Source organism: Protomyctophum parallelum (genome assembly GCF_964188405.1).
Source record: "Protomyctophum parallelum genome assembly, chromosome: 22".
NCBI classification, from domain to species: domain Eukaryota; kingdom Metazoa; phylum Chordata; class Actinopteri; order Myctophiformes; family Myctophidae; genus Protomyctophum; species Protomyctophum parallelum.
Window position 1 is genome coordinate 22,471,209 of NC_139714.1, and position 15,540 is coordinate 22,486,748.

The following is a 15,540-nucleotide window of genomic DNA, read 5'->3' on the forward strand; positions in this document are numbered from 1 at the left end:
GCTCAATGGGTCGTACTCGGACAGGGGTGAATGGGTTGTACTCACTACTCAGACAGGGTTCAATGGGTCGTACTCAGAGACAGACATACACACACACAGCCGCTCAAAAATGTGAGTACTTCTTCCCCCACTTCTGATATCCTCCAAGTATGAACCAGTGCTCCCTCACTCGATGTTGTGCTGCAGCCTGAGACCCAGTGCTGCTTTGCCGTGGAACTCTCCCACCCAGACCAGTCCCTGTGCGTCTGTGAACACTCCATCTCCTTCCAACCTGAAACATGGAACAATTCATCATTTGCAACCTGCTGTGGCCTGGCCTGGCCCCACTGGTGAAGTTATTGCAAGTGGGCCCCCAAATAATTGGCAAAACACTGATTTTAATTAATGTACAAAAGTGTTTTCATAGTGATACCAAATGAATACTATTGGTATACTGTTTGTTCCATTGATCCAAGCCAGAGCACAATCAATCTGTTGATATTGATCATTAAATTAAATTCTCTGAAAATGCACATGGCGCCAGGTGGCCCACCCATTTGGCCACTTAACACGGCAGATAGGCTGCCATATTTGGCCACTTTAACACGGCAGATAAGGCTGCAGTGTAAAGAAAAGGTTACTGTCACAGTCCAACTGTCCCAGGCAGGGCTGAGTTTTCCTTGTTCGTCTTTGTCTTACAGTTTATTGGCCAAACATAATCTGTTTCCCCCTCACCTGTTTTTGCTGAACTGGCCCGTGTACTTGGAACCATCAGGGAATGTGTAGGTCCCCGTGCCGTGGTACATGTTGTCCTTGAAGTCCCCTTCGTAAGCCCCTCCAGAGGGGTGTTTCTGGGTCCCTCTGCCGTGCATCTGCATGGGACAGAGCTGAACGTCAGGTTGAAATTGGTCGAATCAGTGCTGGGCTGTGGCCCACTGGTTGTGATAATGTAATGTATAATTATTATACAAAAAATGTAATAATGTAACCTTTGAAAAACAAGTTTTCACTGTGATACAGACAAATTCGGAATGTACGGTATACCATTGTATTTCCATTTGATTGTTTGGAACACAATCGATTGATTTGACAATCTCAGATCTCAGCCAGTACCTACTGTATATGTTCCCCGCTTACAACAATAACCCAACCCTAACACCGAACCCTGAGGTAAATGGGGAACATAGAACCTGGGGAACATAGGGATGACCCTCATGGAACCACTCTAATGGTGTCAATGAACTCACCTTGTCGTCATGCCACTCTCCGTTGTACACAGTGCCACTGGCTGAGATCTGCTGGCCTGATCCACTCCTCACCAGCACTCCTGACTCAGACCTGCTGCACTCACCCTCTGTCAGGAGTCAGGACACGTACGGCACCAGTTACATCGCAATCGCATGGTTTGGGATATAGGGTCAGGAGGACAAATTTGGGGTTCACGGACCGATTTGTATGGGAATGTATCGCGAATAGGCATATAGGGCTAAATATCTAACGTTTTTTATGTTTAATAATATACGTACAATTCTTGCGAGGAACATAAAAGAGAACAAAGCATACATTTCCCCATAACAATTACAATATTTTGCAATAGAATTTCATACATAAAAAACTATAATAATTTTATTAAAATGTTTTAAAGAAATTGTTTAAATAGCAAATCTACTGTAGCCTAACTCGGCTATTCTCTCCAGTACCAACACTTACTGTATAAAAATACATGGTCTTATCAGGTTGATTCATAATAAGTCTTAAGTCTCGGTCTCAGGGACACACCAGCTGAAAAGTCTGGGAACCCCTGAGTTAGATTCTACGTACTTGCCGACAAGAACTGTGTTGGCAAGGAGGAGTATAAATTAAGCTTCATGTATAAGATAAGGACACAGGTCTATCACTTTGTGATTGTGAACCCAAGCACTAAATGCAAAAGAAAATCATTATTTCCTCATCAGTTCGCTCACCATATCTGGATCCATCTGGGAAAATATAGCATACTTTCAGTAGGCCTAATTCTTCCCCTAATAAACAGACAAACAAGTTAAATAAATACATAAAATAATAGTCCTATAGCCTGTACATAATGTACATTATAGTCTGTCTGTGTAAAAAGTAACAGTGAAAGTATTGGTTGATACAACTCTAAACTACCGAAACAAATTCCTAACATGTTTACATGTATGGCAAATAAAGCTTCTGATTCTGAACCATTTGACATTGCTTACACACACACACACACACACACACACACACACACTGGTTTGTGTTTGAATAAATAAATGTAGTTAATCAATGTACGTATGAATGATGAATGTATCATCACAGCTCACCTGTCATCCTAGAAACAGATTTCCACTGCCTCTGTGATAAGTCTACTTTTACTCATCAGACGGAACTGAAAATGTGAACAATTTCGGACACAATGATGCACAATAGCTAATCAGTGAATCATGATGTTATGTTGTTAATGGGTTTGATCTCTATGTTTCTACTACCCATGGAGGTATGGCTCTCTACTTCCCCAAACAGTCGGTTGCTATAGTGACACATTTCCGGGTACAGCACTAGGTGGCGCCAGAGTGGTGTATTGTGACGTTTAAACTAGGTAACTAATGTTCTTAATGTTACAGTAGTAGCCTACATGTAAGTTAAATAAGTTAATCAAACTTTAACCATACAGAATTAAACCTCTGCTGTTGTCATTCAAATACCTATTAAATGAGTTGTGTCTATTCCTGCTGGGATGCACACATTCCTTCATATAATGCACTTGTCTCTCTCTCTCTCTCTCTCTCTCTCTCTCTCTCTCTCTCATTCATATATATATATATATATATATACACACACACACACACACACACACACACACACACACACACACACACACACACACACACACACACACACACAGCAGGCATATAAACTGTAAAAAATAAAACGGGATGGATCTTCCTGCATGTCACCATGTGGGACTGCACCTTATACTCTTAAGGACTGCACACTCCAGGGAACAGAGATGGACAACTTACTACTGTATAAAGTGATTCATTGCACGACACGTTTCTGCATGTGAGCTCCGTCAGTGCTATGAGCACAAGATTCAGATTCAGCTGGAGGGACGCCAAAAAGGAATGCTGTAAGGCCCTAGTAAGATATTTTGGAAAGCAACAACAACAACAACACATCACCAGAAGTGGTATTTATTAAATGTAAAATACATTGATAAATATGTGTCCTAATACATTTCCTATGCCTACATAATTTTGGCACAAGTGTTGGCCCCTGACACACATATTTAACAGTGTTTGGAGAAGCTGTCAAAAATATATAATAATAATAAACTTTATTTATATAGCACCTTTCATACATAAATGTAGCTCAAAGTGCTTTACAGAGCAGAAAAGATAATAAAAGCAAAACAAAACAGCATTAAAACAGGCAAGCAGTTAAAACAATAGGACAATGGTACAAAGCTAAGAACAGATAAAATAAGGCAACGACATTAAAAACAAGCAGAATAATAAAATAAAAAAAAGAAGATCACTTAAAAGCAATGTTGTAGAGGTGGGTCTTAAGCTGAGCTTTAAAAATGTCTACAGAGGCTGCCTGACGAAGGTACAGTGGGAGCTTGTTCCATGCCGACGGCCCGTAGAAGCAAAAATCTGCTTCCCCGTATTTTTTTGTTGCCATTTTTTTAGGCAAAGCGAGCAGGCCAGCAGTGGAGGACCTTAGGGGCCGGTTTGGGACATATTTAGGCAGGCAGTCAAGTAGGTATGGAGGTGCGAGACCATTGAGAGCTTTATAGACAAGTAAAATATTTTTTAAATCAATCCTAAAAACAACAGGAAGCCAGTGCAGTGATGCCAAAACTGGAGTAATATGTTCTCTCATCTTAGTTCTAGTTACAACTCTAGCTGCTGCATTTTGGACAAGTTGTAGTCTGTCAATTGTTTTCTTAGGCAGTCCTGACAAGAGCGCATTGCAGTAGTCAAGCCGAGAAAAAACAAAGGCGTGGATTAGTGTTTTTGCATCGTCCAAGGACAAATAGGCTCTGATTCGTGCAATATTTCTAAGGTGAAAAAAGGCAATCTTGGTAACATGATTAATGTGTGAATTAAAATTCAATTCAGAATCAATAATAACCCCCAGGTTCTTTACTGTACTGTTACTTTCTACAGTCAGGTTGCCAAGTCTGCTTATTATTGATTCTTTCTGCTCGCTAGAACCGATTATGAGAACTTCTGTCTTATCCTCATTTAGCTTATATGGCAAACAAGTGTTCTTTTTTTTTAAATAAGAAATTAAACCTATATTCTTAATCATGGCTAATAGAGTTTGCTCCGTAACAGTGGTCTCCCTGTCTCTGCCGCTCTTTAGGCAACAGACATGACAGTTCTCTCTCCTGATTGGATGAAATTGTTATCCTGACCTGAAAATGTATTTTCTGTTTAATGAAGAGCTGGAGAGACTGCATGGGAGATCCCTGTTGTTGATGCTCTATTCAAATATCACTTACACTATACCCTACATTCTTACAACATACATTAATAGCCTACATACAAAACCTCCTGAGCCTCTGCTGCTTACGGAGATTTGCAAATTTAAAGTGTCTCAAAACAAAACTGCACTGATGGTGAATGTTATTACGAAATGATCCCTTCCAGGTACTGATACAATTGGTGTCCTTAGGAACCTTGGTTATACAGGTGCATGATGACACACCGCGCTTTTACAGTTACAAGAAGAGAAAATGAAAGTGGTCTTTTTACTATGAGTAGGAAACTACAGTATCTACTTATAGGAAAATACATATACAGAATACAGAAGATAACTGGCCACGCCTTAAACACTAGACATTATTAAGTTACAAAGCCCAGATAGAAAACCACATCTTTGGATATGCCAAACTGTTAAAAACACAGTGGTCAGAATGAAAATGAAAGTAAAATTTGTAGCCCTTTACTCATGCAATTCACATACAATTCCAGGGGGGTTACACATTTCATTCAATCAGGACAAAGAACCTGACAATTTATCAACTTGAGTTCCTGTTACTTTGTATGCTCATTCATTTGTGTCATCACTTCCAATTCCACTTGTTTTTGCTGTATATTCAATCATTTGGTTAATTTATAGAATTGCTGCGTTCAATTTTCTTTAATGCAATTGAATCCTCACATTTGTCATCCACACAGGGGGTTTCTTGTGGCTCATTAGTATAGGCCCTTTGAGTCTGTGCTGAGGCCTGAGGGGTAAATGCGGTCATAATCTGAAACAGTTTACATGGAGCACTGTTTATCAATTTAAGGAGATTCCTCCTGAACCTCCCTCCTACACAAAAATACAGGAGGGGGTTGAGACAGCTGTGAGAGTAAGCAAGGGCCTCTGTGATTTGTAAAGTCAATCTGATTGCCTTGCTGCTGTTACATTCTGTATAAACATCAAGCAACTCCAAGGCTTTGAAGAATGAAGCAATATTATAGGGCATCCAGCAGCAGAAAAACGCAGCTACAATCACAAGGACCAAGCGGATTGCGTTATGTCTCAAGGGTGTTTGGCTCTGTCGGAGCACACAAATTGTCCTGGTGTAGCAAAAACCCATGATGGCTATCGGAATCAGCAAGCCTAGAATGTTCATTTTGAAAAGGCCGAAGATAGCCCAGAAGTGCCTTGGTACCTTTTCAGAGTTGTATAAGGGAGCACAGAATGAACGATGTTTGCTCGAATATGTCTGTACCTGAAGAAAAATCAGTTCTGGAAAAGAGGCGAGAAATCCAGCAACCCATATAACAGCAGCTACAATCTTTCCAACAGAACGTGTTTGTGTTTCATGTGAAGAAAATACATGCACTATAACCAGATACCAGTCAACACTCATCGCGATGATGAAAAAGATCCCGCAGTAAAAGCCAATAAGGTAAACGCCGAGTACCACTTTGCACATAGCTTCCCCAAACAGCCACTGGTCCCATGCTTGGTGGGCTAGGAAGGGAAGGGAGCACACTAGGAGAAGGTCAGCAAAGGCCAGGTTGAGGAGGCACACATCAGTCATGGTACGGATCCGCTCCCCAAATATTTTGACCCAGAGGACAAACACATTCCCTAGAATTCCCAGGACAAAGAAGAGAGAATAGAGCACTGGAAGAAAGTAGGATCCATGATCTCCATATTCACATAAGAGACTGTCGCCCACCAAGGTGTAGTCGTAGTCGATGGTAGAGGAGTCTTCGGGTGCCATAGGTTCTAAAGAGTAATTGCAGGAAAAGAGAAGGGATTAGGTGCATTTCATAATTAAGTATACTGGAACCTATAGGCTTGCATCACACCAGCTGTCAAACTAAAGTTACAATATTTCAAAAAATATAAAGAAAAACCTAGTGAAAAAGACACAATTTGGTCAAATCAGACAAGACTAGCTCCACCTCCATTCAACCTACAGTAAGTTTCACATAAACAAATACACAGATAGTTATTTAGCAGAGAGAGAGAGAGAGATAATTGAGACGCACGCACGCACGACTAGAATTCTTTACAAAATCAACCAAAAGACATTTGCCACTAAGTTCACATGATCTCATAAAATTGATGTGATCCGATTTGGGACATGTGGTAATTGTGGTTCTCAAACTCAGGAGACCACCAGGCTTCCGTGAGGGGGTTCCAAATGGACCCTTACAACAGGTCTATAAATCCTAAAATGACGGGGTCCTTTAAATCAATAGGTTTGAGAACCACAAATCTAGTGAAATGGTACTAAATATTTAATAAGAAGACAGCTTTACCCGTTAAATACAGCAAAAATCCATAATACTTCTCAAGTTCCCGTCAACTATATTGCTCATACGGTCCAGATATACACGAACCGAAATTAGCCCAGTGTCTGGCTTTTTTTCTTCTTCAAGGGAGCGGTTATAGTTATATAGGGCACACCCTAAAACCTACGGGAATTCCGTTATGCATCATCTAAAAACATAAATGATATGAATGAAATAATACCAAACCAAATAAGGTATCACAGTCCGGATAATCATTAATCACAAGCAAGCCTATTTGTTAGTAACAATAACAATTGTTGTTACATTGTAGGTCCCTATAGGCTACTCAATTCTGGAACGCTCACGTCCTGTATGATAAGGATGAGCTCAAGGCCGCTTCTCTTTCCCACCCTTGGAAAAACCATGACAGTTATAAGAAGAATGAAGACCATGACAGTTATAAGAAGTATTCGCCTCTGCCTATATGTGACTCTGGGTCACATAACTCTCACTGAGGTGACAGAGCTATAGCCTATAACTCTCTCAACAGTAGGCCTAGGCTCCATGAGTGAAAATTAGAAACCCACACCCTTTTTCACTAGCTGTTGTAGTATACTTGAAACCTCCCTCCCTGTCCAGAAAAAAATAAGTATCTACGTTGTAGATTCTACGTCATAAGGTCAATGGTTCAGCACCACTGATGGTGGACAGCGACAGGCCAGCCGAAGTGCTCTCTGGAAATGATGCTGCAGGGCGGTTTAAAAGTGAAAGCGAAAGTGCAGTGCAATGTGCGAGTGTGACGCACAGTGCGCACGTGTGACTGTGCGTGCCCGTGTGGCGTACGTGTGTGTGTCACAGTGTGTGTGTGTGTGTGTGTGTGTGTGTGTGTGTGTGCGTGCGTGCGTGTGTGTGTGTGTGTGTGTGTGTGTGTGTGTGTGTGTGTGTGTGTGTGTGTGTGTGTGTGTGTGTGTGTGTGTGTGTGTGTGTGAGTGAGTGAGTGAGTGAGTGAGTGAGTCAGTGAGATAGAGAGAGAGAGAGAGAGAGAGAGAGTAGTACCGGGTTAATGGTGCCGGAGATTAGCTGGTAACAGACGGACGGACACCCAGACACACACACGGACGGACACACAGACACAAAACATACTCTCTCCCCATGCCTTCGGCCTGGTGGACAAAAAACAATATTGGAATTAAAGTCTCACCTGACACAGCGCTGCCCATGCGAGCTCGTGGTGTTGTCCTGGGATGGAAGCCCGGTTCCGAATTGTCCCGAAAATCAGTAATAGCAGATCTGAGAATTAAGTAATTTAACCAAATCACTATTATCTAATATCTATAGAATTCAATTGAGTTGAGTTGTGTTGTGTTCAGTTAAGTTGATACATTAGTCGGAATCGGATTAGTTTTCTCAGGCAGCTGTTCACAATGAATTGTGTCACTGTGGCTAGGAGACAGGGTTGCGCTAGCTATATAGACTCGAGACAGACAGACAAGCAGGAATCAGTAAACACACCCCACATGCTCTCACTAGCTTTACTGGCAGGCGAGGGAGGGACTATAGATGAACTGAGAGCCTGAGGCAAACTGGAGCCAAATGTGTCATGGAATGCATTGAAGAGTGCAGTCAACAGTAGGCTACACACTACAGTTATACTGAGAGTGGCGTATATATGCCTATACAAGGACATCCTCCGAGAGTCTAGGGACAATTGCCCCCATTTCCTGTGTGGTATATTAATGTTCATAATGGTGGAGAATATACCAGGCAGGTTGTATATAAAAGAGAGGGTCCAGGCAGTGTCCTTTTCTTTCTCATTTTGAGTTTATTTGAAGAACACCAATGAGCTTGCCACAATCATGACCAAACAGGACCCAATATTCTCTGAGAAGCCCCATTCGTCCTAACACGAGGCTCCTATATACTGAGTCTCTTCACACATGTACCAATCCCGTGCATGTGCGTGCATGTGTGTGCGCGTGTGTGTGTGTGTGTGTGTGTGTGTGTGTGTGTGTCTCAAACCCTAATGATAACCAGATGTTACTGATCAACCAGGCCTGGGCTTCCTGGCTCCCTGACCTGTATGACCCATGTCTGGCGAGGATGCGGAATGTCTCCCCTTAGTATCACTCAATGCTCATACCATATCTTAAGAATAGGCTCACACTTTAAACATGGACTATAAGACTACATACATCTAACCCACAACTCCGTATATCTCAATGTGAAATACATGACATAACATAACCTTGTGTTGTGGATGTAAGTACAGGTGTTTCTCTATGTATTTATGAATTGAGAACAGAAACCATCTTAACATAGTAGGCTACTAACTTCTGTTCTACCTCTGAGGGGGAAGGGTGGCTTGGTTTGTGAAATGATCCCTCTGCATGCCCAATTTGAGTTCCTCCAGCTGTTTTAGTTGGAAGCAGTCAGATTACTGGGTCTCTCCACATATCTACCCCAGATTGTGTCCCCAACTCTATTTATCTATATATATGCCTAATGTATAATGCCTATGTCTGGGCGCCAATATACGACACCTGTAGATTACATGATTTCCTGGAGCCATTTCCGTTGAAGTTGATTCCAAACAAACCAGATGAAACTTGAAAGCATCACCTCTTGCACCCCTCAAGTAGTAGCCTGACGCCTGACCAAAATGTTTGTTTTGGGAAGTTTGGAGACTTGTTGGTACCAAGAGGTGCATGCCTAGTCGAAGAAACCTTGTACGAGGGCTCCTGTAAGGGTCTTCAAGGTGTTTTTGTTGACCAGTAGTAGCCAGGGTCTAATTTGCTCCCTTTCTTGTGCTGGAGGGGAAGTTTGAAATCTTGGGGGGACCTGTCCCTGTTTGATGGAGAGGTTTATTATGTGGGTGATGATTGGAGCTATAGAGATGGCTGAGTCTCAGAGAAATTTGGAGGGAATATTGTCATGGCCAGTGGCCTTGTTGGGTTGGAGGGCACTACTTTTTTAAGTATACCTCGTCTGTTGTTACCATAACCAGTTTAAAATCATCTTTACACACACCTAGGTTTTTGTAGAAGGCTTTGATGTGCTCTACACCAAAATGCCCAGAGTGGGAGGTCAGTTTGTTAACCAGCGTATATGTTGTATGTTTGTAAAGAAGATGATTAAGTAGGCCACATGTCAGTGATGAGACCTCACACCTAATGCAATATTATCCACATCATGCTAAGTATAATTATTGTCTCCACCAGGCCGAAGGCATGGGGAGAGAGTATGTTTTGCACTCCGTCCGTCCGTGTGTCCGTCCGTGTGTCCGTCCGTCCGTGAGCAGCTAATCTCGGCCACCGTTAACCCGGTCGATGCCAAATTTTGCACACACACTCCCTGGATGCCAACGGTGAACCTCTGCCCCAAACTTTCCACAACGGCCTGTTATAGCGCCACCAGGAGGCCGCTTTGTGCAAAACAAGTTTTGTGCAAAACAAGTTTTTGCACAGTACACCTACAGATTTTGTCCAAACATCACGCAAATTGGTACACAGTCTCTCTAGAGCCATTCAACCAAACCGGTCTTTCACATTTCTCAGACTCAATCCTGATTGGTTAACATTGGCTTCCAAAGTTCACAGGAGTGCTCAGTTTCAAACAAAATGCTGCAAATCATGAACACATCGCGTGATTTCCGTGAAATTGTGCACCCACATTCCCACTAGGCCGAGGACGAAATGCCACATGAACAATTTCAACTCAGCCTCAAGGTGGCGCTATAACTGGCCGAAAAGTGTTTTTACCTCTAACTGCACGGATCTGTGGATAACTTTCTACGCCAACTCCCTAGAGGCCAAGGAAAAACCTTTGCCTGGAATTTTTCACATCTGCTCTTTATAGCGCCACCAGGAGGCCGACATATGTAAAACACATTTTCTATTATTACTCCTTCAGATTCTATCCAAATTTCACGCAAATCGGTACACATGATCTCCATAGTCATGTGATCAAGACAGGTTTGTTTGATTTCTCATATTCCATCCTGATTGGCCACAATTGGCTCCTACAGTTTTCAGGAGTAGCCCGCTTTGTACAAATCGCCACAACTCCTCAACGCAGCGTCCGATTGCGATGAAACTGTGCACGCATATTCCCACTAGGCTGAGGAAGAATCCTGGTGGAGACCTGTGCCGATTGGCACTTTATCTAGTTCCACTATTGTTTTTTGTCTCCACCAGGCCGAAGGCATGTGGGGAGAGTATGTTTTGCACTCCGTCCGTCCGTGTGTCCGTCCGTCCGTGTGTGTGTCCGTCCGTCCGTCCGTGTGTCCGTGAGCAGCTAATCTCGGCCACCGTTAATCCGGTCGATGCCAAATTTTGCACACACACTCCCTGGATGCCAACGATGAACCTCTGCCCCAAACTTTCCAGAACGTCCTGTTATAGCGCCACCAGGAGGCCGCTTTGTGCAAAAAAAGTTTTTGCACAGTACACCTACAGATTTTGTCCAAACATCACACAAATTGGTACACAGTCTCTCTAGAGCCATTCAACGAAACCGGTCTTTCAGATTTCTCAGACTCCATCCTGATTGGTTAAGATTGGCTTCCAAAGTTCACAGGAGTGCTCAGTTTCAAACAAAATGCTGCAAATCATGAACACATCGCGTGATTTCCGTGAAATTGTGCACCCACATTCCCACTAGGCCGAGGACAAAATGCCACAATTTATTCCTCAAAATCAGCCTCACGGTGGCGCTATAACAGGCCAATTCCTGTTTTTAGCTATAACTGCATCGATCTGTCTACAACTTATGTATGCACACATGGAAAAACATTGTACCTGCATCCCTCCAACACGAACCTCCGGCCCAAATCTTCCTCAACAGCCTGTTATAGCGCCACCATGAGGCCACAACCTGACCTGCCCTGGTGGAGACCTGTGCCGATTGGCACTTTGTCTAGTTTTAAATCTCTTTGTCTCAAGTAAACTGACGGGGTCGACAGTTCATGTTCACTCAAGGATACACATGGCGCCTCCTCCTCCACACAGAAAAACAGCCTATAACAGACGAAACTAGAGCAATATTTAGCAAGTTGTTTGGCTTTGCTCTTTGTCATGCCAGCTATTCTTAGGCCACTCATGGTCAGTTTATGCACATGGCCCAGGCTTCCGAATATCAGTATGGCAAATCTACATCGATACCCCAGGTTTGTTATAATTCCAAGTAATGGTTGGTACTTAGAATGTATATCTTAGAATGCCTGGTCCATGTACAAATCAAAGACACAGCCCACCTCCAGAATCAGGAGCTACTTGTGAATGGTGTCAACAAAAACAACATCAGGTGTATTTGGGATGTTAGCAAAGACATCGCATGCACAGCTAAACCAATCTAGCAACACTCTTGAATGTTTATACATTGCTGCACTAGATGGCACATATTTTCGAACTGCATCACACACACACACACACACACACACACACACACACACACACACACACACACACACACACACACACACACACACACACACACACACACACACACACACACACACACACACACACACACACACACACACACACACACACACACACACACACACACACACACACACACACACACACACACACAATGTTCTTGAAGTAGCCTACAGCTTCACCATATTACACAGTATAATCCAGTGTCCAAGCTAAAATATAGCCTACTTGATTCAAATCTGACATCTCCACATCTGAAAAATAATATTATGGTAGCCTACTTTTTTACAAAAAGTGCACGGTTCAAGCCAGTAAAGGACAGAAATGTCCTTATTAGGCCCAGACCGCCCAGCAGTAGGTGGCGCTAGGCCCCTGTAGACGTTGGTTCCGATCGGATCCTCTACTGAGATGAAGTAGAAGGGTTTTGTTGTGACCAATCAAACAGACCGAAGGTTACCGGTGAGCTGACGTCACTCTGAGTAGCTGTGGACCGGCAGATCCGGTCAAGAGATCCGGAGCGGATACGGAAACTTTGCGTGCATGTTTGTGTCCGTGGGAATGACCGGATACAGAAGGGCGGGCTCTAGACCGGATCTGACCACTAAGCTGCAAATAGAATCAAGGCTGCTTGCTGCTGGAGGAGCGAGAACCTAGAGAGACGCGAGGTTAGAGCAGCAGCTGTGTTTGTTTCAGGTTTGTTTGTTTCTGTTCATTATCTAGCTTTTTAAATGTATATCTTACTTTCAATATATCAATTTATTATTGGCATAAATATATATTATTTATTATCACCATACCCTGCCAGGCTTATATTGCCTGTCTGTCTGTGATTTAACTATGCTGATAGCCGATGTTGGCTAACTGGCTAACTCGGTTAAAACAACAACACATGGACAAAATATAATAATAACTAGAAAAAGTGCCCCTCGGGTAGTGGGCAGGTCAGGCTGTGGCCTCCTGGTGGCGCTATAATAAGCCAATGTGAAAAGGGTGCCATTTCTTATACGCCTTGGATGGCAAATGGATGATTTGAGGCATTTGTTTCCAAAAATGTGGTATATATTCTTCAGCCTAGTAGGAACGTCTGTGAAAGATTTAATGTAAATTGCACGCTGCGTTCATGATTTGTTGCAAACTTTGAAAGCCAATGTTGTTAGCCAATCAGGATGGAATATGAAATATCGGACAGATCTGTCTTGAGCACATGATGATAGAGATACTGTGTAACGATTTGCGGGATTTTTGGTAAAAATATGGAGGAGTAGTCAATATTGTTTTTATAAAAGTCGGCCTCCTGGTGGCACGTTCTGGAAAGTTAACGGTGCCGGAGATTAGCTGTACAGTGTGTACACAGACGGACACAAGGACGGAGTGCAAAACATACTCTCTCCACATGCCTTCGGCCTGGTGGAGACAATAATAATGATACTAGTAATAATATAAATGTTATGTTGGCATGTGCTTGGCTGAGGTTAGTATGGAAAAGTAGCTAGTACCACTTTCAACCTTGCGTCCATGTTATGGTCATGAAATCTTAAACAAATGTGTTCACAATTCAGCTTCTACTGATTGACAAGTAACTTGAGAGGGCTTTTAAAGGCTGTTGAATTCAAATAAGGTAGCAAAACTACAAGTTAATAAAAGTATCTAGCTAGTAGCTAGTATTGAAGTATCTAATGGGGCTGAGGGCATTTTTGACATTCAGTGAAATGTAATGTAATGTAGTAAAACTATGTAAACGTTACAAAAGGATGGAGAACTCAGGGGCATTCCCTGGGCCCTGAGTACCACCAGAGGAGGCCTCAAGGAGTCGGACCACCAGTGGTTCACGAACCACAATTTGAGAACCACTGTGCTAAACGGTAATACTGTAATACAGTATGTTTATGTGGCACCGAGACGGGTGCATGTGTTTGGTCCGACGTACCAACTGTCCGACAGGCATTAGTTCCGACACCCTACCCAAAACCCAACCCTAAACCTAACCTCACAGGAAGCTACAGGTTAGTTTTAACCTGCCAAGCATGTCCGAAGCCACGGGTTAGTTTTAACCTGACGCAGGTTAGTTTTAACCTGCCACGCATGTCGGGAGCCGCAGGTTAGTAGTTGTAACCGGCCTCGCATGTTGGGAGCGATGGTGTTATTGGACTAATGGCTGTCAGTATGTCTAATCAACGTACACAGACCTGTTACAGGTCAATGAACGGGCACACTTTTCTCTCTTTATTTTTTGCTTTTTATCAATTTTTCTCCCCGTAGAACTCTCTTGTACCCTCTCAGGGTTGAATTAACTGACGAGTTTACTGTGTTGGTTGTTGAACGCTTGGCTGTTTGCCACCAGCTCTATGTGTCGAACACCATCTCATCGTTGCCACGTTAAAGTGAACTGACTGTGTGTGTGTGTGTGTGTGTGTGTCCCTCCCTGCACATCTCGTGTCGGCAGCCACCATCTCTGGAGTATCTTATCTACGTCCTGGATTGTTCATGCTCCTCTCTATGTAGGTCTTTTAATTCAGGCAGCAATTTTTGTCTCCACAGGCTGGGGCGGTGTCCGACACGAACGGATGCTGATTAAAGGTGAAGTGTCTTTGTCCTCAACTTTGAATGAAAAAGCGTTATTTTAAACCAATCTGTAATTACAGTATAGTAAGTAGAATGAACTAAATTGAAGTACAGCTAATGGCTTCACTAAGGGGGAGTGTTACGAAGTGCCTCTCTGACATCCTAACCGGGGTGTCAGAGGTGACGTCACTCTGACATACCTCTGACATCTCAACACTATAAATATAGGTGCATACGCGAGCATATATGGATTTAAGTTAAGAACCAAAATCGATACGCAGACCTAAGGACAGCTCGCCTCAAGAGACCCATATCCATCCCTGACGATACTTCGCTAAGGTTGGGCATCTCTCGGCATTATCCCAGACCCGATCAGCCCTATACTTAGGGCTCGGTTACAACATCTGTAGTGATTGGATCGGACTCTTCCTCTATGATATTAAATATGTATGTAAGCAAGGGTCTCTACATTTTAGACCCTGATGTTGGATTAGGACACTTAGGGCTGTATTTTGCGTGTCTTAAGTACCAGGTCTTATTACCTAACTTGAGTAAACTAAAGACCTGGAGGCGTGGTCAATGCTCTTTGGACACTCAGAATAGCCAAATGGCATTGATCACGCCTACAGGTCTTTAGTTTACTCAAGTTAGGGAATAAGACCTGGTACTTAAGACACGCAAAATACAGCCCTTACTGTTTGCTGTGGCACAGTGATGCAAATAGCCTGCATCCTTAGACGGTAATAGACGCACTAAATTAAGAAAGGATGCAATCATGTCGCCACCCTTACTACTTTTATTTTTCT

General features: G+C 42.9%; 1 protein-coding gene across 1 annotated transcript; it reads right to left on the reverse strand.

The window, feature by feature from the left end:
* Positions 1–165: 165 nt before the first annotated feature.
* LOC310879766 (C-C chemokine receptor type 5-like) lies at positions 166–6,076 on the reverse strand (the record flags this gene model as incomplete). Its single annotated transcript, XM_083794596.1, has 5 exons — positions 5,263–6,076; positions 1,805–1,813; positions 1,227–1,333; positions 715–851; positions 166–271 (listed from the first exon to the last, which is right to left on the reverse strand). The coding sequence occupies exons 1-5, from the start codon at positions 6,029–6,031 to the stop codon at positions 166–168; spliced, it is 1,128 nt and encodes a 375-aa protein (XP_083650722.1). The 5' UTR covers positions 6,032–6,076.
* Between the last annotated feature and the right edge of the window lie 9,464 nt (positions 6,077–15,540).